Raw genomic sequence first — 26814 nt, forward strand, 5'->3', positions numbered from 1 at the left:
TTATTCTAGCGGAAACGTGGTACAGAAATGTTGCTTTCTAATAATCATTACTGTTTTTTAAAAAGGACCCCTGAACTTGAATGATAATTTTATACATACATACTTTATAAAAAGGATCCTTAAAAAATTATTTCATTGCAACCAATGCTCACATTTGTGGGTTTTATTCCCTTAATTTATTAAACAAAGGGAGCCATCTACTCTTGTGGCAGCATTTGATCAGGCGCAGCTCAATACATCCAGCTGAGCATGAGGGGTGAGATAACAGCAGAAAGCATTCTATCGCAGGGAACAGAAACTTTTCCAGGAAAATGATCTGGTTGTGCACACGCGATTCCTCCCCCTTCCTTCACAACGAGACAGTCATTTAGGCATCAGTTGATTTTGTTATTCAAACTATTTCAGTAGCTAGGGTTGAGTTTTTTCTTTTTTTTAATGCAGTAGTGGGAGCTTTGCAGCAAGCAAATCACTTGGCTGGCAGAATTGTGCAGGACACAAAGAGAGAGAGAGACAGAGCGATGACTTTGTTAGCATTTTCTGTTTACTAATGCAATGAATGTTAGTATAAGCTTTTCAAACCAAAGGGAAAGTATGTACGAGAATCTGCCTGTTAGATTAGTACATCACCCTGCCTCAAGAATTGCCCAGAGAGAAATACATTGTCTCATTCCCTCCCCCCACCCCCCGCTGCCACCAATTTATCCTCACAACAACCCGAAGAGGTAGATTCGTCTGTAAGAGAGTAGCTGGCTCAAGGTCATCCAGTAAGCTTTGTGGCTAAGCAGGGATTTGAACCCTGATCTTCCTTGTTTACGCACTCGAAGAAGAAGAAGGAGAGTTTGGATTTGATTCCCCGCTTTATCACTACCCGAAGGAGTCTCAAAGCGGCTAACATTCTCCTTTCCCTTCCTCCCCCACAACAAACACTCTGTGAGGTGAGTGGGGCTGAGAGACTTCAGAGAAGTGTGACTGGCCCAAGGTCACCCAGCAGCTGCATGTGGAGGAGCGGAGACGCGAACCCGGTTCCCCAGATTACGAGTCTATCGCTCTTAACCACTACACCACACTGGCTCTAACCCAGTGACAGCTAAAATGGCGGCCTAAGATGTTGCTACAACTCTCATCAGCCTCAACAATTGTTAGCCAGGGATTATGGAGCTGTGTCAGGAAGGTTTTGGGCGCCACATGGCAGGACAGAGTCTCAAACAAAGATGCGCTTTCCCAAGCCCACATTTGCCACATGTTCACACTCCTGACGCAGCAACTTCTATGCTGGCTTTGTCATCTCCACAGAATGGAAGATGGCAGGACCCCCAAGGACATTCTCTATGGGGATCCGGCTTCAGGCCTCCGGCCAATTGGCAGACCAACACTGTGTCACAAATATGTCTGCAAATGAAGGCTGGCAACATCAAGCCTGTCATGAGGGAATCCCTTGCAGATGACCGCAGAGCCTGGAGACAGTCAGGTTGTGTATCCACAGCAGTGACCAGAGGAGGAATGACTGCTAGGAGGAGCGCAGACAGAAGAAACGCCATGGTGCACCTGTAACAGCAAAACTGGACACCTTCATCTGCTCCAGCTGCAATGAAACAGGTCTCTCCCATATTGGTCTGTACAGCCACAGCAGGCGCTGTAACTCTCCAACGGTTTGACTTCAACCTCGAAGGTGCACTCTTCCGTTGTCTCCAAAGAGAGACGGATGCCACCCGTGGGAGCTGTAGTCAAATAATATCTGCAGAATACATTGGATAACCCTGTTCCAGGGTGGATCTACACACAAGGGGAAAACCACTAACAAAAGAAAAATTGCAAATAATTTTTAACGCTCTCCACCGCCATCTGGTGTTGCATATTTATAACGCATTCAAAATGCTGTTTTTTGACTAATGTAGCTGAGTCCCCAAACTAGCTCATGCAACACAACAAACCGTGCATCAGCACGACTGGTGATTATTGGCTTGTGGTAACTTGGAGGTGGGCTTTTCCAGTGGTGGCCTCAGGGCTGTGAAGTGATCTCCCTGCTGCAATACAGGTGGCCCCATCAGTATTAGTATTGACAAGCTACTACCACTGGCGGAGGAAGGGGGTGCGGTGGGTGCGGCCCGCCCCATGGGTGCACAGCATGTGCACCGCTCCAGCTGCCAGAGCAGCTAGCTCCGCCTCTGGCTACTATTATTGTCTATTTTTCATTTTCCCCTTTCGGTTGTGGGAAGTTATAAGGATGAGCATGGAATCAACACCACAGGAAACTATCAAGGCAACTTACCTGTGCAGCAGAAAAGAATTAATGTCTATATGAATCAAGCCTATTGGAAGTACATGGGGTTGTTGGTAATTGGGTGGGGAAATTAGATTACAAGAGCCAAAGCAGAGGATGCAAATAGAAAAGGCCTTGTCATCTTCCATTGCCATGAAGTCTCTCAATCGTTTATATGGATTGTTGACTGCACTTCAGGGTTAGTTCTCAGATATGAGAAACAAGCATATTAGAAATAAGTTGCAAAAGAGTTTTGGACTATAACCCTACCCTCACTTCTCCCCGCCCCCTTTTAAACAAGCTTTATTAAATCTGATATAGGCTTAGATACATAAATATGATAATTACATAAAACAGCAAAATGCATAATACAATCAATGAATTGTTTTTCTTGCCACACGTGGCTATTAAAGGTGTAGAGAGCCAGGGAAGCCAACAGGATTTCCTGGGTCTGTTACACTGTGTGTGGATTGGGCCTGCAATCTATTTGACAAGAACTGCTGCTTATGTACATGTATTAATTTAACCTAGCCAACTTCATACACCTGTTGCAAATATAAAAGGGGGAGCGGAGGAAAAATATACTCAAATCCCCGATGGGAATATCGACATTCCATCCTATGGCTGCTTATCAGCAGTGATCAAGTGATTAAATGTCCTTAGCAAAGGAGCTGCCTGGTAAGGGCTGAAACATTAGCACTGCCTCCCACTTTTATGTTCTAACTTTCTTCAGAAATGCCTGACTGACTTACTTAAAAAAAAGCATACACAAACTCTCTGTCTAGCAGGAAATACTGAAGCCACTTCAAGTGTTTGAGCTAGATAAACTCCGTTGAGGGCACCGTGTCCCTTCCCCGCGCCATCTCTTCCTTCGCCTTGCAGCTTATCAGCCATAGCAAATGTTTTAATGACTCGTTTGGTGGCAGCAAACTGTGTCACTGGATAACCTCTCTGACCTCAGACACAGAATACATTAGAAAACAAGTGTTGAACAGCAGAGGCAATCTTCCCCAGACTGATTCTTTGGATCCAAATGCTGTTGGTGGAAAAGAGAGGATATATTGATATTCCATGTTTGATCCTTGATTGGAACACCTTCCCTATCAATAAAGGTTAAAGAACTGAGCTTTTCTTTAGTCTTTTTGGTTTTTTAAAAAGTGGGCTGCATAACTGAGTTTCCAAGAATTAGCGGGTTGGACAGAAAAGCATTTTTCTCTCTTGTAATACTCAACATTGGTACAGGGTGGCAGTGGGATTCACATAACTGATTGACAGTAGGTTAAGGACAGACAAAAGTAAATGCTTCTGTAGACAATTAGGACTGTGGGACTTTGAAAATGGGCTGGAAAAAGACATGTCTCCTGAGACAGATGGATACCAACAGAAACTGTTTTGGCATGTTTTATGAAATAACAATATTTGAGTATTTTTATGGGTGAATGTTTATACAGTGGTACCTCGGGTTAAGAACTTAATTCGTTCTGGAGGTCCATTCTTAACCTGAAACTGTTCTTAACCTGAGGCACCACTTTAGCTAATGGGGCTTCCCGCTGCCGCCACGCTGCCAGAGCACGATTTCTGTTCTCATCCTGAAGCAAAGTTCTTAACCTGAGGTACTATTTCTGGGTTAGCGGAGTCTGTAACCTGAAGCATCTGTAACCTGAAGCGTCTGTAACCCGAGGTACCACTGTATATGTCAAAGAGATCGCTGATTATTACTTTTTCAGTATTATGTTGCTGTGATATTATATGGCCTCGTGGTGCTATTTTCATAGTTGGGTTTAGGTATTTAAGCGCAGATTTGTTTGTGGACAATGTGGCTTATAAACAAAATGGCAATGGCAACGATATAAGCTGGAATCCAACAGCATCTGGAAGGAATGGGTTATCCAGAAAGATGGCAGGACCAGCAGTCCACAGGCCAACCTTTTGCTAGCTTCACTCATTTTTTCTGTGTGCTCCAGAATGGAACATCTTGATGAAGGGAGAGAGATTGACCGATCCAGGCACCTACTTTAAAAGGCTCCATCGTGGGAAGCCTACCAAGAGTTTGCCATCTTAAGGCAGTGTTGGAGATGCAGTCTCCATGCAGCTGTTGGAAAGAAGTGACTTGGAGCAACGCTGACAAACTGCTTCTGAGTGACACAAGCTGCTCTCTCTTGCCAAGGCGAGGCAGCCTTCAGATTGCTGGGCCTGCTTCTACTCAGGATGCCCTTTTATTGCCCGATAAGCATTTGCACTGCCTCATTCCTTTCATTCTAACGCCAGCTTACCTGTTTGTCGTGAATGAGCTCTTGACAATTCCATCCATCAAGAGGTCCCAGGCAAAGCACACTGAGAAACATTCCCCTTGACTGCTCTAGGGTAGTGAAACTCCCTTTCCGCAAGTACTCACCAAAGCCCAATGAAGCAATCAAAATACTTTTTTTTTTTTTTTTTAAAGTGGATTGGTATTTAAGAGATGGGGTTAAGTATACAGACACTTTTCTATTAATACTGTTATAGATGGGGGGGAACCCCCTAAGCCCTAGAAAGTAATAAATGGTAGGATTTTGATTACAATGGTACCTCTGGTTAAGAACTTAATTTGTTCTGGAGGTCCATTCTTAACCTGAAACTGTTCTTAACCTGAGGCACCACTTTAGCTAATGGGGCCTCCCATTGCCGCCACCGCACGATTTCTGTTCTCATCCTGAAGCAAAGTTCTTAACCCGAGGTACTATTTCTGGGTTAGTGGAGTCTGTAACCTGAAGAGTCTGTAACCTTGAAGCGTTTGTAACCCGAGGTACCACAGTACAAGAGAACTGTCCTCCCCCCCTTGTCCTGGGATTTGAACAGAGACCCGGTGTGTGTGTGGAAGGTTGCCCAGGTAACTGGGTGTGAGGTGACATGGAAAGAGAGTTTTGAGCAAGGGTTTATGGGCAGAAGAAAGGAAGAGAAAAAAGACTGGGATCCATCTTGGGCAGGCTGGCTGAGAGAGATGCCTTGGGCTGCACTGCTGTGGAGGACAAGCCCCTCTTGAAATGACCATGCTGTAGGATGTGGACTCCTTCCAGATGTTGCTGCACTACAACTTCCATCCATCCCAGCTACCATGACTGATGACCAAGGATGATGGGAGCTGTAGTTCAGCAACATCTGCAGGGCCAAAGGTTCCCCAAGCCTGATGTAAAGAGATTTAACACCCACCCACCATACAAAGTCCAGAATCTGAAACTACCGAAGTGAACCCACTGGCGCCTCTCGCAAATTAGGAAACAGACCCAGGACTTCAAATGCCCCACAAGAGACACAATCATGCGTCCTTCGAGGCAGAGCGATTTTGCCATTATCTCAGCATTTGGGCACTGTGATGTGTGTGTACTCAGGGCAAAGCCCATGCCCAGTTTTAGGTCAGATGAAACAGTGTGACTTGGCTTGGGAAGGCAAGGATTTAACCAGACAAAAAGAAACCAGTCATGTCATTAAAAGCCTATTGAGAATGATGGATTAGTGGAAATCCTGTGTGATGAGCCGTTGCTTGAAATAAATAGCTCTGGTTCGGTTGCTTGCCTGTTGTGGATAAAATGAAAAGAGGCGAAATGAGAAAGACTGCAAAATGGAGGTGGTTAAAACGCCATCCTCCAGCAGAACTACATGCTTTGTGGAAGGTGATGCCCCTGTCATCCGAAGTTGAAGAAAAAGATGGCAGTGTAACATGGTGACATTGTGTTGGTGTTTCCCAATGTCTACAAGAAACACCCAACGAAGCAGAACAAGGTACAGGAAAATGCTAACATAATGTCTTCACATCACGTGTTTGCTCCCAACTACGCATTACGAGGAAGATGTGGGGAAAGTTGCAACCAGAGGTCTGCCTGTCACTTGCAGTATAGACCTCAGAAAAACACTATCCTCTGCCCATAATTCTTATATCCAAGTATAGTAAAGGTAAAGGGACCCCTGACCATTAGGTCCAGTTGTGGCCGACCCTGGGGTTGCGACGTTCATCTCGCTTTATTGGCCGAGGGAGCCGGCGTACAGCTTCCGGGTCATGTGGCCAGCATGACTAAGCCGCTTCTGGCAAACCAGAGCAGCGCATGGAAACGCCGTTTACCTTCCCGCCGGAGTGGTACCTATTTATCTACTTGCACTTTGACGTGCTTTCGAACTGCTAGGTTGGCAGGAGCAGGGACCGAGCAACGGGAGCTCATCCCGTCACGGGGATTCGAACCGCCAACCTTCTGATCGGCAAGTCCTAGGCTCTGTGGTTTAACCCACAGCGCCACCCGCGTCCCATATCCAAGTATAATCCTCAAATATTACACAACTCTGAGGGTTGAAAGACAGAAGAGGTCTCTACCAACCTGGAAAGAGCACAGCCATCTTGCCCAGCTGTAACTCATGGATGTAAGAGCCCTGTTGGATCAAAGGTCCATGTAAACCAGCATCCTGTTTCTGAATGGCCTCAGGAAGCCCACTAAACAGGCCATGAAAGACAGAAGCTCACCCATATCCCTTGGCCTCTAGCCAACTGGACACTTGGAAATTCCATCAGCTCTCACGTTCTTAATAGCCAATGGTAGACCTCTCTTTTAAAAAATAGATAACAACTATCAAAAAGCATTATGCTGCGAATACATATACTTGTTTTAGCAAATGATGATGAACTTAAACTACCTCAGCTTTTTTATAATATTCCCAGGAGAGGGTATCCTACGTGCTGCATTTTGTACTTTTATTATTCCAGCACAGGATATATAATCTCCATCTCGCAATGAATCGATTACCTCGTAACCTTCCTCCTCTCACTCTGACAATATTATTGGTTATTTATTTCTTTCATTAAAAAGTTATAGTTCACTAGATTGTATTTTTTAAAAAACAACAACAACCCAACAACCTCAAAGCTGTTGACAAAAAGGTAAGTTTACAGCCTGTATCCCATATTTTCAAGAACCAGTAAATCCAAAGGAGGAGGAGTGTTGACCTTTTTCCATTTAAAATGTAAGGCTAAACATGCAGCTACATGAATCCTTGTCTCAGTATACTGATACTATATTATAGCATGGCACAGCGGTTACTATAATACAGCAACTTTACTTCAGCATCCAATAGTAGTGTATGACGTCTTATATTTTCAGTTTCGTTTACGACAGAAATCTAATGCATTATTTTACATTCTCACATCTGACGAAGTGGGCTCCAGTTCAGGAAAGCTTATGCCATAATACATTTGTTCGTCTTCTTAAAAAGTGCCACAAGACTCTCTGTTGTTTTTATTTTAAGGCATGACCAAAAGTTGTGCAACACATCTGCCCTAGGAAAGATTACAGCTCCAACAAGCCCTGAATACATTTTATTAAGCAGAAGTGGGGCTAGATACCATCGGAACAAGATTTTGCAAAAAAAAACAACCACTCTTTCCTGAAGTTCATACCAAGAACCTGGTACGGTTCCATGCTTCCAAACCCAACACCACGTATCAAATGACAACTACTTAATTAAACTGCATTCTCACTTCTGTTGAATTCTAGATGTAACCCACTCAACAGCTAAGTTATATAATTTATTTAAAATCCTCTTAGGTTGCAAGTTAAAGGTAAAGGGACCCCTGACCATTAGGTCCAGTTGTGACCGACCCTGGGGTTGCGGTGCTCATCTCGCTTTACTGGCCGAGGGAGCCGGCGTACCGCTTCCAGGTCATGTGGCCAGCATAACTAAGCCGCTTCTGGCGAACCAGAGCAGCGCACGGAAACGCTGTTTACCTTCCCGCTGGAAGGTATCTACTTGCACTTTGACGTGCTTTCGAACTGCTAGGTTGGCAGGAGCAGGGACCTAGCAACGGGAGCTCACCCCGTCATGGGGATTCAAACCGCCGACCTTCTGATCGGCAAGTCCTAGGCTCTGTGGTTTAACCCACAGCGCCACCCGCGTCCCTAATAGCTTACAAGTTAGGTGTCACTAATTCAAAGTTTGTACTGAATCTGAGTGCACGGTATTCTGTCAGTAACCTGCTAACCATGTCTGCCTTTCCTCAGAGCAGATGACTTGGACTTCACTGACTGGCATGCCCTTGGAGGCTTTCCTTCTCCCAGGGCCCTTGCAAATAACAGGCCACAGCAGCCCATTGTCTACCAACCTGGGTCAACTTTGCCACAGCCCACATCCCCATCTGCTACAGGGCTTCAAGAGACAATGCGACGTCGTTTTAAAAATCAAAATAGTTTATTGCTCTTCTTTTGTAAAAATGCACTTTACTTACACTGTGTCCTTTGCTTAAATCAGCAGTTTGTACCATTGGGTATAAAAAATGTCACGTTTTAAACCCTTTCTTTGTTCAAGTGTGAAACACCTTTTAAAAACTCTGATCCATTCCTGACATTCTCCTAAGCACTGACAGGCCAATGAGCCCATGCTTAGCTTTTTATATAAATACTGTAAAATTTCTCTAGGCTTTGCAGCATTATAAACAAAAGATCTATCAAAGTAGACAATATGTTCAGTATTCTTTTTTTTCCTTCCTTTTTTTTTGCTTTAAAAAATATACCTAAAACTTTTGAGATAATCTTAAAAGAGTAACAATTACAAGAAGAAGAGAGAAAATTACAGTGCGTTGACTAAAGGAATATTCCAACGTCCTTCGAGCCAATATTCCCTTTTTTTTTGCATGTTGAAAGTGATTTAGCGTTACTTAGGAACGTTTTTTTTCCTCACCTACATACAATAATTTAGTTGAGAATTAAACAAGGCAGATATTACTATTCTTCCACCTGCACTTCACAGCTCCCGTGAATAATAATAATAAAAAAGATCACAATAAATATTAAAATAGGTTCTTTCTTTCTTTCTTTCCTCCGTAAGGCATCTTGAATATTACAAAGTTTTTAAGATGAGCCAAAAAGAAAAAGGTTGCTTTTTTTTTTTCATTACTGTATTCTCCAGGTACCTTCTGTGGCAAGAGCAAATGGCCAGCCTTCAGAGTTCAATAGAGTTAAGTAGTGCATAAAAGCAGGAGCAGGGAGTGAGAAAATGATGGCCGGTGGAAGCAGATTGATTTAAGTGTGCGCAGACCTGCAGTTTTCCTCTTTAAGTCGCTTACAGTCCACCTCTGCAACAATTATTTGTCTTCATTAAAAAAGAGAGAGAGAGCTTACAAAAGTTTGTTATGAATGTCTTTTCTTTTTTCCTTTTCCTTTTCTTTTGCAAAGCTTGCCTGTAACACTATAAATAGCTTAGGTATTGATATGCATTCTTCCTAAAAAGTCTTTTAAGAAACTCCCGGTTTATTTATTTATTTTTGAACTGCTTTCCTCTTTCGTCTCACGGATTCCGACCCCGATCCCCACCCACTAAAGAAAAAAAAATATTTCCACTCCATCATGGGAAGAAAGAAATAGTCCTTCTCCAAAAGGGTGGAGGTGATGCTGCCGTCATCATCTACTGCATACGGTCGGGTTGCAGCTGTGTGGCTGGATACTGCATGAAGGCGGTGGAAGCGGCTACTGCAGGATTGGAGGCGGTGAGAGGTGGTTGGACAGCCCCCGTGTAGCCATATCCCATGTAGCCAGCAGCGGGAGAGGCAGCGTACGGATACTGGTCGTAGGCAGCGGTGGTGGTGAATTGCGAGTAGGCCTGGGTCGCCGTTGCGTAGTCTATGTAGGGAGATGTCATCGACTGTACGGGGGTCGGGATGACCACGCTGGGCTGGACGATGGCTTGAGGGTAAATGAAGTGGTGGGCGAGCCTGTGAGGTTAAAGACAGACAGAAGACACAGTCAAGATTCTTCACACAGGAGAGCCGCGAATAGTTGGGAGCAGGAGAGCCAAACCATCACTGGGCTATGAAAACCAGAAAGCAGGTAGAGAGAAGGACCAGTGAAATAAAAAGCAAAGCAAAAATAAAAAAAAATAAATGGGAAGGTTTAAACCAGCAGACAGACAACAGAGGCCCATGGGTTGCTTTAGGCTTCCAACCAGCTTCTTCCAAGACAACGCCATACCATTCTGTCTCGTCTCCAAAACAGCCAGTCAACATTCAGTGCCCACTGAGCATGCTCAATCCTCATCAGGTTGTTTTGGGAGTAGAGTTTTGTTTTTCTAAAAGTGCATTTTGTGTGTTTGTGTTGCCTGCTGATCACCTCCTATCTTGATCTGTTTTGACCACATCAGGATCCACACTCCGAAAGTTCATGATTAGTCTGTACACACAATAGCATGCAATAATTCATCTACTCCAGCACTGCATTTCAACCACCAGCCAGCTAGATGGCTCCTGGATGTTCACAAAATGGTGATGAATAGCGACAGCCACCTCCAGTGGCACCTAGCACTTTTGACAGAGGTCACCTCAGCTGCAGAGGTTTATTCACTCTGTTGTGGGGAATGGGCTTAGGCTACTTTCGCACTTAACTCTCTCAGAACAGTTTACAGCCAGGAAAGAAGTACTCCTGCTCACTTGGTGCATTCTTACCTACTGAAGTGACAAACGAAAAGGCTGAAGTTTATTCCAGCAGCTAAGTACTTCCTCTTCCACGGAAGCAGACAAGAATAGCCTACTCACTACTAACATATTGGCCATACTGACTGCATTCTGCAGTTTGAGAGGACAGACATGAACACTCCCCTCCCTCCAAAGCTAGGCTTCCAATTCAACCTTGAGTACCCAGATACTGTTGGCCTCCAACTCCCATCATCCACAGCCAGCTTAGCCAAAAGTCAAGGTTGAGGGGAGCTGTAACCCAACATCATCTGTGGAAGGAAGGAAAGCACTTATGTGGACTATGGAACATTTAACACCATCTCCCTTGGCTAAATTGAGAACCCAACACATTTCCTCCCCCCACTTCCTTAAGGTTCCTACTGCATTCCTAATTTCCATACCACATTTACCGTATTTTTCGCTCTATAACACGCACCTGACCATAACACGCACATAGTTTTTAGAGGAGGAAAACAAGAAAAAAATATTCTAAACGAAACAGTGGATGTATGATTTTTGTGGTTCATGCTGTGGCCACAGACGTGATCTGACAGTGAGTTTGGGGTAGCCCAATGCAAAAATCCTGAGGATCCATGTGGATCCATGCTTTGTAACCACGTTTTTGCGCCATTGCAGCCCCATGAAACAGTGGGTGCGTGTGTGTTTTTTGGTGCAGGCTGTAGCCATGAATATGCTACGTGATCTGATGGTGAACTTGGGGTGACCCAGTGCAAAAGGATCCATGTGGATCCATGTGGATCCGTACTTTGTAACCACGTTTTAAGTGGGGAGGGAAGGAAAAGCATTCAAGGGACAAGGAGCACGTGTGGGGTGTGTGGAGAAGGATGCTGCTAATAATGCAGAAGAGGGGTTTAAGGGGAGAAGGAACACGCGTGGGGTGTGTGGAGAAGGATGAGGCTAATAATGCAGGCGAGGAGTCTAAGGGGAGAAGGAACACGCATGGGGTGTGTGGAGAAGGATGCTGCTCATGATGCAGGAGAGGGGTTTAAGGGGAGAAGGAGCTCGCGTGGGGTGCAGAAAAGGAGCTTTTCGGCGAGCTGAGCGGGGAGGGGGGAGGGAAAGAGCACTGTTGCTTTAAAGGAGCCAACCGGACAGCAGCCACTTACAGCAGTGTAAGCAGCTCCTTTCCTCTCCCACTTTCCTCCTTCTCTCCCTCTTTGCTGCTTTACGCAGCTAATGGCGAATCCCCTGCAACCCAAGTCCTGCTCAGCGGATCAGCTGAGACGCTGGGAGAATCGTAATTTCCCCCTCTCCCTCATCCCATGCCCTCCTGTCCCCAGCAGCCTTTTTAAAAACTTTTTTACTGGTTTTCACTGCGCTCGTGGCTCAGAGCCCTCCTGTGCCCTGCCGTCCCTCTGCAGCCTCATTGCTCCGTTTAGAGAGCGCACGGACCTTTGCTAGCTGAGGCTGCAGCAGCTGTTGCTGGCTATGCGGCACTTTTTCCGGCTCGCTATGGCTCCCGTCTGTCCCTCCTCCCGTGTAAGCGGCTGCTGCCCGCTTTGCTGCCATGGCTCTCCTTCCCTCCCTCCTCCCCGGCTCCTCCCCCTCCTCCTGGCTGTAAAGCAAGCAAAGCTAGAGCGGGACAGAAGCCCTGCAAGCGGCCCCCGCTTTGCTTGACTGACGGCAGCCATGAGTGCATTCGCTCCGTAACACGCACAGGCATTTTTCCTTACTTTCTAGGAGCAAAAAAGTGTGTGTTTTGGAGCGAAAATTACGGTAGTTGCTCCAGAGTCCTGTGTTTGTCACTCCTAATATTCACCATCTATTTTCTTTTCTTTTCTTTTCAGGTGTCCACAGTGTACAGTTTTTGGATAGGCAAGCTAAGATTTATCCGCTTCTGTGGTCTGCACTTGCCATCTGCACATGTCACAACATCTAAGGAAAATTGTCTTCTGCAACGGCTGGTAAGTTGCCGAGCAAAACCAGCCGCCGAGCTGCAATAGACTGCCTTTTGGTCAATCTGCAAAACCAGGAGGGCTAACACAAGTCACTTCTCTGCCACCTACTTCTCATAGACCATCTTTGGGCATTCAATCCCCCTCCCCATGTTATTAGAATCACCTGAGGGCGAGTAGGGATGTCCTGGCCCTGCCTTCCTTCTGCCATGTGAAGGGATGAGTCGGACATGGAGATGGAGCCAGCCAGCAGGCGAGAAGCCAGCCAAACACTCCTGCTTGCACGATTCTAAAGATATCGGGAAATACCTAGATATTCTAGAAGCTGCCACTATGCTTGTCTATTGTCTCTTGGTTATCTAGAAGTCCAAGAGAAGCATGCAAAGCAGTTGCCAAGTGTTTATTTGCACTGTTTATTATTTATAAACCGTTACCATCTAATTACTTATTTCTTGTACTTATATCCCAACTTTCTTCCAAGAAGCTCAGGGTGGCAGGGATGGGTCTTCCCCTCTCTACAGTAACCTCTCAACAACCCTATGGGGTAGGTTAAGCTAAAACTTGAAGACTGGCCCAAGGACACCCAGTGAGATTCATGGCAGAGAGGGGATATGAATTCTGGGAACACCCAGCATTCAAAATTCGCAAGGGTCCTGGCGCATTTTGCACCTGGATATCGGCCACTTGTGACCAAGTGAAGATGCCTGGGTGCTGGAATGGTGCCTAACGTCTCCCCCAGGTGCATATACCTGAGGGATCTTTGGATCTTGACTGTTTTCACACACTAGCAACACATCCTGTAGAATCCTATCCATTATAACAACAACAACAACAACAACAACAATCTTTATTACGGTCCAGAGACCCAACAAAACATTACAAATCTATACACAGGTCATACAGCCTACCTCCAGGTTAATCAATCATTTTGTTTAGAATATAGGGCTCATTTGTTCTTGCAACCACCGATAAAAACTTTGCCACTGCCAACGTTCTAGCTTTTGTCCGGTCTTCCAGTAGGAACCTGACATAGTGAGCCTCTGATTTTCCTGGGAAAGGCACCAGCAAGGGTAGTATCAGTTCAGCCCTGGCCTGCTCATACTTCGCACAATGCAAAAAAATATGATTTATGGAATCGATGTCTTGAGCACATGAGCAAAGTCTGTCCTGGTAGGGAACTCCTCTCAACCTACCATCCAGCACTGCAGAGGGGAAGACATTTAGTCTGGCTTTGGTGAAAAGCCTTCGATAGTTAGGTACTGTCAGGTTTTTGATGTAAGATGTTAATTCAAAGACATACTGTCAGAGCTGGCTCCAGGTCCCAGCTCACAGAGGACCAACGCTAGCCGGCAGTAATGTACAAAAGTCTTTATTGAAGTACAGTTTCCATTTTCAAGCCGCAGCGCCCCAGCTCTACGTCTAGGGGTTAGATCGGCGAAGCTCCATCTGAGTCTCCGCCCCCTGTACACCAGTTTAAGATTCTAGCCTTACTCCACCTCTTACGTCTCTCCTTTCTCCTCTGGGTCCTGCTACCCCCCGGGGTCCCTTCCTTCCTGGATTCTTCTGACGCTGACGTTGACCCCCCTGACTCCTCCCCCTCTTTTCGGCGGGCTTTGGGACCTGGCTCCCTATCCGGGCTGCCAACTGCGCCGCCCTCCTGTACATTTGAACTTGGCGCGCGCGCCCAGCCTTCAACCTTCCTCTCGACCGTTTCCTCGCTCCCCGATGGAGGCGTGGCCAATCCTGACTCATGTCCTCCCACTGGCAGTGCGCCGCCTGATCCCGATGCCTGGGACTCCTCCCCCCTACTGCACTCTGGTGTGGACGCTGGTCCTGATTTCCAACTGCTGCTCTCTGAGTCCCCTCTGGCCCCTTCTTCCTGGGGTGTCCCCCTCGGCACCCCCCTTGCTCTGACCATGGGAGCCCCTTTCTGTGAATCTTCCGATTCGCTGGAAAGACTCAGAGACCTCGGACCGCTGTCATCGCTAACATTTCCTTCGGACTCCTCCCCCTCGCTCTCTATTTCCTCCCTTTCCTGTGCCTCTGCTCCTGAACCCCTGACACATACCCATATTGAACTCCTGCTGCCAGCGGACTACAGACTGCGTGTGATTGAGATCGCAAGTCACTGTGTGCATTGTCCCATAATCTTTGCTTTAAAACCTTTGGGCGCCTTCATAACCCAGGTAATACAGTTGGGGGGGAGACAGACCAATAGAGGTGGCTTTTTTAGCCATGGTTTTCTGCCATTTGCTCCCGTTATATTTTATCTGCACCATCAGAATGAGTATCTGGAACCAAAATGCTTTTTCTGTGCAGCCTGAGCAGGAGCAGTCACCATTAAGTTCTCAAAGTTCTTAACCTAGCTCAGGCATCCCCAAACTCGGCCCTCCAGATGTTTTGGGACTACAACTCCCACCATCCCTAGCTAACAGGACCAGTGGTCAGGGATGATGGGAATTGCAGTCCCAAAACATCTGGAGGGCTGAGTTTGGGCGTGCCTGACCTAGCTCAAAGGTGTCATCTGAACTAGCCAGATGTTTAACTTAGAATCAATCACAGTCAGTCCATCATTTGAAAAATAAGACTTTAGAGCCGTCTTGCCCCAAAATGGCAACTAGACATTCTGTTCTAGCGACTGCAACCTTGATTTTGGGAGCCATTTGGCAACTAGGTTCTGACACTTGAAGTATCAACGTAAGATTTACCAGTGGGATTCCAAGTGTGAGCCACACACGCCCACGTCTGTGGGAAGGTACTCACTGTCTATGCCTAGGGTTCCCAACGTGGGGCACATGCCCCACAGGGGGGCAATTTGTTTTTTAAGGGGGGCAATTCAAGAATGAGTTATTAACAGTGAATGGCCTTTTAGGCTTCCTCCATGTGAATAGGAGTTCACTTTTTGAATAATAAGAATTATATGTCACGGGGGGTGGGCATCAGGATTTTAGAGATGCTTAGGTGGGGCCAAAAAATGTTGGGAACCAACTGGTCTATGCCAAGTGCCATTTTTCTTCCTTAATAATTCTACTGAATATCAGCTCTTTTAAAATCAAGCACAGTGCGGATGGGTGTCATAAAAATGTCTGGAGTTGTGGTTAAAAGACCAAGCATAGGAACAAGAAGCTTCTTTTATTTACAGTCCACTTTTTTACCACATATATTTTGTGATACATTTCATTACACTGTATATCATAAAAAGCTTAGCAACAAGGCATTTCTGTTCTGCCACTCTTTCCCAGCTAGATAAATGGGCCTTTGCCATAAGTGCCTGCTCTATATGGTGTCATCCAGGGCATGCAATTCCGGCACCTTTCAGGTTGGCACCACTGCCAATATAAGAGAATGAGGGAGGTGTTCGTGGCAAGTTCTGGCACCTCTTTTTCTAGAAAAATCTCACTGATTTCATTTATGTTCCGTGTGTGTGTGTGTGTGTGTGTGTGTGTGTTTTTAACAGCTTGTAATTGATTGTACTGCACTCTTGGGTTTGTACTGCAAGAAGATCAAATGCATCCATTCTTAAGGAAATTAGCCCTGAGTGCTCACTGGAAGGAAAGATCGTGAAGCTTAGGCTCCAATACTTTGGCCACCTCATGAGAAGAGAAGACTCCCTGGAAAAGACCCTGATGTTGGGAAAGATGGAGGGCACAAGGAGAAGGGGACGACAGAGGACGAGATGGTTGGACAGTGTTCTCGAAGCTACTAACATGAGTCTGACCAAACTGCGGGAGGCAGTGGAAGACAGGAGTGCCTGGCGTGCTCTGGTCCATGGGGTCACGAAGAGTCGGACACGACTAAACAACAACACTGCACATCACCTTCAGACGTAGTCAATAATCAATCAATCAATCAATCAATAATCCTTTCAGCACTCCCACTCAGACTGCAGAGCATGTCTAGCTTTTGCTTAGTCAAGGCTTTTCACAAGAAGCCAGTGATCTGCTGAAGTTGGGCTTAATGATATACAATATCTTTATTTAATAAAATTTGTTTAAAGAACTCAACGCTGTAGCTTCTGGTCAAGATTTCCACAAAACAAGGGCTATTGTCAAAACAGAGTCCTCTGTCCACCTCAGCCATGCCTGTGAGGCAATTTCATTAAGGCTCTCCTCATCACTGCATCTCCAAGGTACTGACTGGCCGGTTGCTTCTAGCTATAATTAGAGTAAAGGCCTTTTCAGGTTTTGTTTAACATTCCAGCCTGTTGTCACTGACTCCATGTTTAAACCTGTATTGCCACAATAGTGAAGGCTCCTCTCTTTTTCTGGCAGCGATTATGAGGCGTTTGTTGTAAAAACACAAGGCGCTTGCACTCTTTACTCTTCCCCCCTTCCTCTCCCACACCCTATTCAGATTTCCTTGAAGTTGCCATGCAAACAAACTCCCCCATTTCCTTAACAGGCTGAGACTTGTGCTGGTTTCGGCAGAAAATAAACTTATCTGGGACCCTGGATGAAAGAAAGAAAATATCTGCTGACACGAGTTAACTGCTTTGCGCTCCCATTTGTACTCCTCCTTCAAGAAAGGAAACTTTTTCCTGAAAATTTATTTAGAGAAAGAAGAAGAAGATTGCCACTAAAAACGTTTTGCTGGAGTTGGAAACGTGCTCTGTTTGATGAAAGTCCTGGGGAGAAGCTCCCCCTCCTCAAATCAAGTAAATCAATAAAAAATACTTAAATCCAACGTAAATCCTGGCTACACCCATGGCTTATGGTCTTATTTTTGATGGCCTAAGCCTTCCACAATGACTTAGTCAGGGTTGAACATTTGGTTCAATTCATTGGTTAGTCTAATCTACTAAAAGAGTTTCCAGTCCATTAAAAAAAGGTGTCCCTGATTAAACTGGGCCGCAGAAGTTATGTACAGTGGTACTTCGGGTTAAGTACTTAATTCGTTCCAGAGGTCCATTCTTAACCTGAAACTGTTCTTAACCTGAAGCACCACTTTAGCTAATGGGGCCTCCTGCTGCCGCCGCACCACCGGAGCCCGATTTCTGTTATCATCCTGAAGCAAAGTTCTTAACCTGAGGTATTATTTCTGGGTTAGCGGAGTCTGTAACCTGAAGCGTATGTAACTTGAAGCGTATGTAACCTGAGGTACCACTGTATTAATGTAATTTCTATGCTGCTCTGCTACCAAAGTTCCCTGCACAGCATGATAATCATCATCAATACACAATCCGAACCATAAGGAGGTATTATGTACACTACAAAATGCACCACAACGTACATTAATCAATAAAATTAAAAACAGGCCTTTAAAACCTTTAGAAAGCCAAAGCTTCAAAATATGTTAAAGTCTTTGCCCAACCCTATCTAAATTAGCAGCAGGTGAGCTTCTCTGGAAAGCAGCGTTCGAAATTAGCCATGCACCAGGCGCATTTTGCAGCTGGCTATCGGCCACTTGCGACCAACTGAAGATGCGCAGGCGCCAGGATAGCACCTGATTGGGAGGTGCATGCCTGGGGATCCTTGGATCTGGACTGTTTTCACACACTAGCAGCACATCCCTTAGGCACCCACAGGATCTGCCTTGGCAGTGACACTGGGATGAGGACTACCAATGATGACCTCAGATTCAGAAAGAAATATGAGTGATTTATTTTTTTAATAAAAAAATCCTTCCAGTAGCACCTTTAAGACCAACTAAGTTAGTTCTTGGTATGAGCTTTCGTGTGCAAGCACACTTCTTCAGATACACTGAAACAGAAGTTGCCAGATCCTTCTATATAGTGAGAAGGTGGGGAGGGGTATTACTCAGAAGGGTGGTGGGAATGGGAGATTGGCAGATAGCTGAGATGAGCCTGCTGACGACTCAAAAAAATGAACCATTTTTTTAATGGTTCTTTAAAAAGCCATGGGTAGCTGGCCCCACCATGGAAGAAACATTTCCCCTTTTCTCTCAGACAGGGAAACACCTCTTCCTAGATGGGACCTGTTGCAACAGATGCAGTATCTAAAAACATAAAAAAACAAAGAAAGCAGGCTTATTTCTTTGAAAAGTAGTGTTGCTACTGTATACATATTAAAAACACATATGGATTAACCAGCGAACACTTTCTTAAACTGGGTAACTGTTCTTCCACCAAGACATACTGTGCTCCGCAAGCTGTATCTTTCCCGATACTTACCATTACGTTATTTAGACTATTGTATTTTAATATTCTGTTGGAAGCCACTCAGAGTGGCTGGGGAAACCCAGCCAGATGGGCAGGGTATGAATAAATAATAATAATTATTATTATTAGGAACATGAGGCCACTTTAACCCATGTCCTGAGGTAGAATTTAATTATAGCCTGTCATCGTCTGACAGGCATTTAAATAATTTCCAGCACCGAAACAACCACATCCTTTTTCTTGCTAGGTATCCCAGTATATATTGTTCCACATAATTACATTTTTCTCAGGAAAAAAAACTAGTACCGTTGCAAATTCAATTGAAGAAATCCCGTGTTGATGACATGAGTTTTTTAGTCTGTTTTGGAGGGGGGACTAGGTTTGGGGCTTCGGTTTTCCTACAGCCAGAATTTACCAAGAAACTGAGGCAATTGCAATGCAAGGGTCAACTTTCTCAACTTTATAGAGTTTATACCCACCCACACATACACACACCCTTTGCAGACCATAATGCTTTGCATGCACAAACACAGCTTGTGCAAGCAACAGCACCTCATGCTGGGATGGCGAAGACAACTTTTTAAGCAACCAACCATGCATACATACATACCCACCCCATCTTTTTCCCTGACAGGACTCAAGGCGGCATTTATATACAGGCAAACAGCCTGTTTACATGCATTCAATATCTGCATTGAGCCGAACCTGGAAGTGACCCAGAAACATCACAGAGACAGGGCGTTTGCTGGTTTTTTCCAATGGGTTTCAATTATATGCAGTATCACAGACACGCACGGTGCCTCGGATTGCAACCCCCGTGTGAACGGGGTGGGGGGTTGCCTGTACAAAAATGAGAACCACTAAAAACATAGAAAAAGAAAACCCCAATACTTACTCAGGTAACCCATTTATAGAAAGATCTTACAACTCTCTTAAGAACGCCCCAATCTTAAAATGCAAAAATTGTTTTTAAGTGCTGTAGCTGCAGATGGAGGGGATGGGGGGGGGAATATCTATCCCCTCTCTCTTTTTTTGTATGTAATTCTTACTAAATTTTCTGTTTTACAATTTAAAATACTCATTTTTACATCCTTAAGATATCAATGACTTCCCTTCTTCTCTTTCCATGGTTCATTTTACTTATCATAAATTCCTGCGTATTTTACATAAAATATACCATTCAATATTTCATTACTGAATCCATCAAAACTTATTTACACTGTTGAATGCTGCCAGCTTTTTCAGCTGTACACAATTATTTCCCATATATTCAATAAATGTTTTCCAATCTTCTCTAAGACAAGTCTCTTTAATAATAATAATAATAATAATAATAATAATAATAATCCAAATTATTATAATAAAACCATGCCATAAAGTATCCCTTCCTTCTTCTGGCAAGACTTCTTAGAAATTCACAATGTAAATTAAAAAAAAAGATTTGGTCCTAAGATTCGTTTACTGAAAACCTTGAAAGGACAAAAGATAAAATAAAGATTTATGAAAAACAGCAGTAACAGCAACGGATATATTATTAAACACATTAATAGTAATAAAACATCAGGTAGGTTAAGTTTTGATTATCAGCTAAAGGAAGCACACACAAAGTACAATGGGATGAAGTTATCTCCTGGCTGTGTTTTTGCATATAAAACTTTTTTTTTTTCTAAAACTGAAAGCAGATTTTTAAAACTGTTGTATTTATTTAGAAGGGAGAAGAGAAAGAGGGATAAAGATTTAACAACTCAAGTCAAAAATATTTGCTGCTCCGTTTAAACTGTAAGGGAATCCAAAACAAGGCCCGAATAATTTTATCTTAATGCCAGAAGGAAACTTCATCGGAAACATGATTATAAAAATATCAATCAAGTGATCCTCAAGCTGTCATCACACATCAAATTCACCCTGTGAATGGCAACTCATGAGCTGCTTCATGGCATTACTGATTAATCACTGGCTGAAACCACAAACACTTGGGAAACACGGCAAAGAGAACTTGGTCAAACCTAAAATTAGAACCACTGACGTTTCTTGCAGAGAGTTGTGTCGGGTGTCGCTTGGTACCTTGGGCCCAAGACAGGCGGAGAAGGGATTGCGGTCAGGATCGAGGTGCTATCCTAGCTACGTGGCACGACGCCACAACCAACATTAACGAGACACAAGGCAAAACACAGAAAAGGTTATATGCAGATCCACGGGAGGCAAAAGGACAGATAATATAAAAGCAAGCAGACTGCATCTAGTGTCAACTCGAGAGCGGTTAATGTTACAGCCACATCAACCCACGCCTAAAAATGACCCCGCTGAATGAGGCCAAAATGCAACTGCGTACTCTCTTTTTAAGACCCTAGGCTCTTCCAACTAAAGATGGCTATTTAAAAAGTCCTTTGGCTGGCAATTTCCTAGATCTTCAAAGCATTTTGTTTAGTTACTGCTAACCCTAGGTATTGTTTACTGTTGTGACTATTATGCTAATATAGTATTTTTATTACCTTTTTTTTTACTTTCCCCTGATTTGTCAGCTGCCATGGATTCCTTTTTTGGGGGGGAAGGAAGGACATAAACTTTTCAAAATAAATAAATAAATAAATAAATAAATAAGCATGAATAGATACAGGCTGTCTCCAGCATGCCTCCTAAATGGACCAGAAGGTGCCTGTTTAAATTCCTAACAGCTTCAAGTAGGCCTGAGGGGGGGACTCCCTGCCTGAAATCTTGGACAGACTATTTAGGTGAACACCACGTGACAGTTAACGTGGTAAGAATTTACTTCTACAACACCTGTTTATTGGAGACTATTGCAATAGGACAGAGCTCAACTTAACGAAGTTCTAGCCGAACTGCCGCTTAAGGTCTGCTGCCACGAGGGTTTTATAGGCACAGCGCACAAAGAGCTATAAAACATCTGAACATTCTTAAAGCATAAACATCCTTCTACGTACATTAAGAAAGGTTACAGGTTATGAGAAGCAAAACATTCATTGGCTCCATACTGGCGACTTCAACCCCACAACTACCTTGGGGTGGCCCTAACTGCTCAGGCCATTTGGGTCTCAAATGTCCTACTTTGTCACTGTTTCCTTAGCGATCAGCCCATCGACAGGGTTGTTGACACTGCTGTCCCTATCTGTTCCTTGGAACCTATCAAGGAGACGCTGGATTTCGCCCTGGTGCTAACTCAAAGCAGACAACGCAAAACATCCCAGGTGACAATTTGTGCCACTTTCCGGGTCAGAAAGGGAAGGAATGCAAGGCAGGAGTCATCAAATGCAGGCACACAAATTCAAGTCTAATACAATTAATATTGGAACATTTTAAAAATTATATATTCAGTGGTACCTTGGTTGTTGAACGTAATCTGTTATGGAAGACTGTTTGACTTCCAAAAGGTTCGACAACCGAGGTGCAAAGGGCGGTCTGCAAAATCAATGAGGAAAATTGAAAAAAAAACAGTGAAAACTGTTCGACTTCTGAGACGCATTCGAAAATGGAAGCATTTACTTCCAGGTTTTCGGCGTTTGGGTTCCGAAACATTCAGCTTCCGAGACGCTCAAAAACCGAGGTACCAGTGTGTGTGTGTGTGTGTGTGTGTGTGTGTGTGATACACACACACACACCCTGGGTGTCTCTTTCATCAGTTATGACATCTGCATGCACTTACAGTCAATCCCACCTCAAGCAACGAGGTATTCAAAGTATGTCCACAAACAACATTATCTAGGTGTACTTTACACAGGTGAACATGGAACTTCCAAGTACACAAGAATGCTCCCCAAAGACAGAGGTAAAACTGTACATAAACATGACACAAATATTTATATATATTTCTCCCTGCTATGAACCACAAAGAATCAATACCACTTGCACTTATCCTCAGTGGGCATGCATGGAGAAGGCAAGATGGCCGTTCTGTATCACAGGAAGCTCTGTGTGTATACAGGATAACATAACTTTGAAAAGACGACTAAAGGTGGCCTGTTTGGTACAAACACTCTTTATTCTGTTCACCCAATCTTGTGTGTTCCAGTGACCCAAGCTGGCTAGTACGGACCATCAAACCAGCAAGTCCGAATGGACACTTCCCACTGTGCAAGGAAACTCAAAGCTTGTGTGTCAAATGCAACCCCTGTAGACTTCTCCATCAGGCCATTGGGCCTCTAGGCTCCAAGGTCTCATTTGGCGGTTGGAGGATGGATGGTGGCTAACAGATTGAGGTTGAATTGTGACAATACAGAAGTACTGTTTCTAGGGGACAGGGGGTGGGAGGTGGGCAGGTGTGGAAGACTCCCTGGTCCTGAATGGGGTAACTGTGCCCCTGAAGGACCAGGTGTGCAGCCTGGGAGCTACTTTGGACTCACAGCTGTCCATGGAGGCACAGGTCAATTCTGTGTCCAGGGCAGCTGTTTACCAGCTCCATCTGGTACGCAGGCTGAGACCCTCCCTGCCAACAGACTGTCTCTCCAGAGTGGTGCATGCTCTAGTTATCGCCCACTTGGACTACTGCAATGCATTCTACGTGGGGCTACCTTTCAATGTGACATGGAAACTACAACCTATCCAGAATGCGGCAGCTAGACTGGTGACTGGGAGCGGCCGCTGAGACCACATAACACTGGTCCTGAAAGGCCTACATTGGCTCTCAGTATGTTTCCGGGCACAATTCAAAGTGTTGGTGCTGACCTTTAAAGCCCTCAACGGCCTCGGCTCAGTATACCTGAAGGAGCGTGTCCACCCCCATCATACTGCCTGAACACTGAGGTCAAGTGCCGAGGGCCTTCTGGTGGTTCCCTCACTGTGAGAAGTGAAGTTACAGGGAACCAGGCAGAAGGCCTTCTTGGTAGTGGCGCCCGCCCTGTGGAAAGCCCTCCCATCAGATGTCAAAGAAATAAACAACTCTATGGCTTTTATAAGACATCTGAAGGCAGCCCTGTTCAGGGAAGCTTTTAATATTTGATGAATCGTTGTATTTTAATATTGTGCTGGAAGCCGCCCTGAGTGGCTGGGGAAACCCAGCCAGGTGGGTGGGGTATAATAATAATAATAATAATAATAATAATCCTCACCAGCCCCACTTTGCACCCTCTCTAGAAATGTATATACCACTTTCTCAAATTAAACACCTGCAAGCAGTTTACAGCAAATGTACAGTGGTGCCCCGCAAGACGAATGCCTCGCAAGACGGAAAACTCGCTAGACGAAAGGGTTTTCCGTTTTTCGATGCGCTTCGCAAGACGAATTTCCCTATGGGCTTGCTTCGCAAGACGAAAACGTTTTGCAAGTTTGTTTCCTTTTTCGTAAAACCGTTAATACCCAGGGTGCATTGCTGGAAGTGGTGCAGTTGCGACTTGACTTCAAGGAGCAACACATTGCACGCGGTGTGGTAGCCTTTTCTGAGGTTTTTGAGGACTTCGGCGATTTTTGAAGCTTTTCCAAAACTTCTTTTGCAGCTCTTTGGTAAGTTAAACTTTTAAAACTTTTTTCGGGGGGGTTTTTGGATTTTGGGTTGGGGTGTTTGGAATTCAAGGACTTGGTGTTGGGGAGAGGTTTGCAAGAATCTGGGAGCTTGTGTGGTTTTTTTCTGCATTTTTATGATTTTCTGTGACCATTGGGGCACTTTCTTTTTTTAAAAAATAAATAAATCTGGGTTTGAATTTCTGTGTGGTGGGTGGCTGGGGGGACAGTTCAGGAGGGGTTTGCAAGAATCTGGGAGCTTGTGTGGGTTTTTTTGGAATTTTTATGATTTTCTGTGACCATTGGGCCATGTTGTTTTTTTTTCAAAAAAAAATTTCTGAGTTTGAATTTCTGTGTGGTGGGTGGCTGGGGGAACAGTTGAGGTTTTTGAAGACTTTGGTGATTTTTAAAGCTTTTCCAAAACTTCTTTTGCAGCCATTTGAGGATTTTGAAGACTTTGGTGATTTGCAACCATTTCGTAAGTTAAGTTAAACTTTTAAAACTTTTTTGGGGGGTTTTGGATTTTGGGTTGGGTGCTTGGAATTCAAGGACTTGGTTCAGGGTTTGAATTCCTGTGTGGTGGGTGGCTGGGTGCTTTTGAATTTTTTGGGTCTGAATCACTGATTTTTATTTTTCTGAGTTTACGAAGCTAGGAGCTGTGCTGCCATGGGACCCAAGAAGACTGCTGCTGCAGAGGCCGGCGAGAGGAAGAAGGAGAAGGTGACGCTGGAAATGAAGAAGGAGATCATCCGGAAGCACGACGGTGGAATGCGTGTGACGGACCTCGCCAGGGAGTACGGCAGGAACCCATCGACCATCGGCACCATCCTGAAGATGAGGGAGAAGATCCTTGCGACTGATGCAGCCAAGGGAGTCACCAGGATCGTGAAGAACCGCCCAGCTGTTCTGGAGGAGGTCGAGAAGTTGCTCCTCATCTGGATAGAAGAGAAGCAGCGTGCAGGGGACACAGTGACTGAGGCCGTGATTTGTGAGAAGGCCAAGGCCTTGCATGCAGACCTCATCCGGGAACAGCCAGGAACCTCAGGCGAGCCAGAAGTCTTCAAGGCAAGCAGAGGCTGGTTTGACCGGTTCAAGACGAGATCCGGAATCCACAGCGTGGTCAGGCATGGAGAGGCTGCCAGTTCTGATGTTCCTGCGGCTGAAGACTTTGCCGTGGATTTCCTGGAGGTTGTGAAGACGGAGGGCTACGTTCCACAGCAAGTCTTCAATTGCGACGAGACCGGGCTGTTTTGGAAGAGGATGCCCAAAAGGACTTTCATCACTCAGGAGGAGGCCAAGTTGCCTGGCCACAAGCCCATGAAGGACCGTCTGACCCTGCTCTTCTGTGCCAACGCAAGCGGCGACCTGAAGATCAAGCCCCTGCTGGTGTACCACTCGGAGAACCCACGGGCCTTCAAGAAACACAAGGTCGACAAGGAGCAGCTGAGTGTCATGTGGCGATCCAACAGCAAGGCTTGGGTCACACGTGTGCTGTTTGTGGACTGGGTCAATCTTGCTTTTGGCCCTGCTGTCAAACAGTACCTGCTGGACAACAACCTGCCGCTGAAGGCTTTGCTTCTGATGGACAATGCTCCTGCTCATCCTAAAGGCCTTGAGGAGGACTTGTTGGAGGAGTTCAGCTTCATCAACATCATGTTCCTGCCGCCTAACACCACGCCACTGCTCCAGCCGATGGATCAGCAGGTCATCGCCAATTTCAAAAAACTCTACACCAAGGAGCTTTTCAGGCGATGCTTTGAGGTGACTGATTGCACCACCATTACCCTGCGGGAATTCTGGAAGGACCACTTCGACATCGTCACCTGCTTGAAGATGATCACCACGGCCTGGAAAGGGATCAGCCAGAGAAATTTGAATTGCGCTTGGCGCAGCCTGTGGCCGGACTGTGTGGCACCAAATGACTCTGATGCACCAGAGTCAACAGGGGTGCAGGACACTGTTGCCTTGGGGAGGACCATGGGCCTGGAGGTCACAGAGGAGGACGTCAGCGAGCTGGTGGAGGAGCACGACCACGAGCTGACCACCCAGGAGCTGGTCAAACTGCAGGCAGAGGCTGCGCAGGAGCAGGCCTCGCTGGAAGAGGAGGAAGCAACTGAGGAACGGCTGTCCTCCAAAGAACTGAGGGACATTTGCCTGAAGTGGAAGGATGTGCAGGCTTTTGCAGAGCGGAACCACCCTGACAAGCACGTGACACGTGACCTTGCGAACAGTTTTGATACAAGGGTCATGTCGTCTTTCAGGGAGGTGCTGAAAAGGCGGATGAAGCAGCAGACCATGGACAGGTTCTTAAGCAAGAAGCAAAGAGTGGAAGACGAACCTTCTTCGAGTGGTCCCCCAGAGTCTTAGAAAATGTAATGTACCCTTTTTTGATTTTTAAATGTTTTCCCTGTCATGTTTAGAAACTTAATTTATTGTTCCTTCAATTTTTGAAATGCTCTTTACAGTATGTGTGACTTTAAAGAGCACTTAATAAACTCTTGTTGTACCAAATTTGGCTTTGTTTGGACTTTTTTTGACCATAGGAACGCATTAATTGGATTTCAATGCATTCCTATGGGATTTCGTGCTTCGCTAGACGAAAAATTCG

At 45.2% G+C, this 26814-nt stretch overlaps 1 protein-coding gene across 3 annotated transcripts in view; it reads right to left on the reverse strand.

Moving 5' to 3' along the window:
• Nucleotides 1-8448: 8448 nt before the first annotated feature.
• Nucleotides 8449-26814, reverse strand: part of RBM38 (RNA binding motif protein 38) — a 41011-nt gene continuing 22645 nt past the window's right edge. The window contains exons 4-6 of one of the 3 annotated variants that reach the window (XR_013988249.1): nucleotides 22095-22172; nucleotides 20782-20876; nucleotides 9829-9986 (exon numbers count right to left, since the gene is read on the reverse strand). Coding sequence is in view for 1 of the 3 variants with exons in the window: in XM_081012425.1 (XP_080868551.1) it covers nucleotides 9680-9986 (307 nt within the window). In the remaining 2 variants the exon portion in view is untranslated. Of the gene's footprint in view, nucleotides 9987-20761; nucleotides 20877-22094; nucleotides 22173-26814 lie in introns of all 3 variants that reach the window. The other 2 variants (XR_013988250.1, XM_081012425.1) reach the window with 2 other exon arrangements.

This window comes from Podarcis pityusensis (assembly GCF_964106645.2).
Source record: "Podarcis pityusensis genome assembly, chromosome: 6".
NCBI lineage: Eukaryota > Metazoa > Chordata > Lepidosauria > Squamata > Lacertidae > Podarcis > Podarcis pityusensis.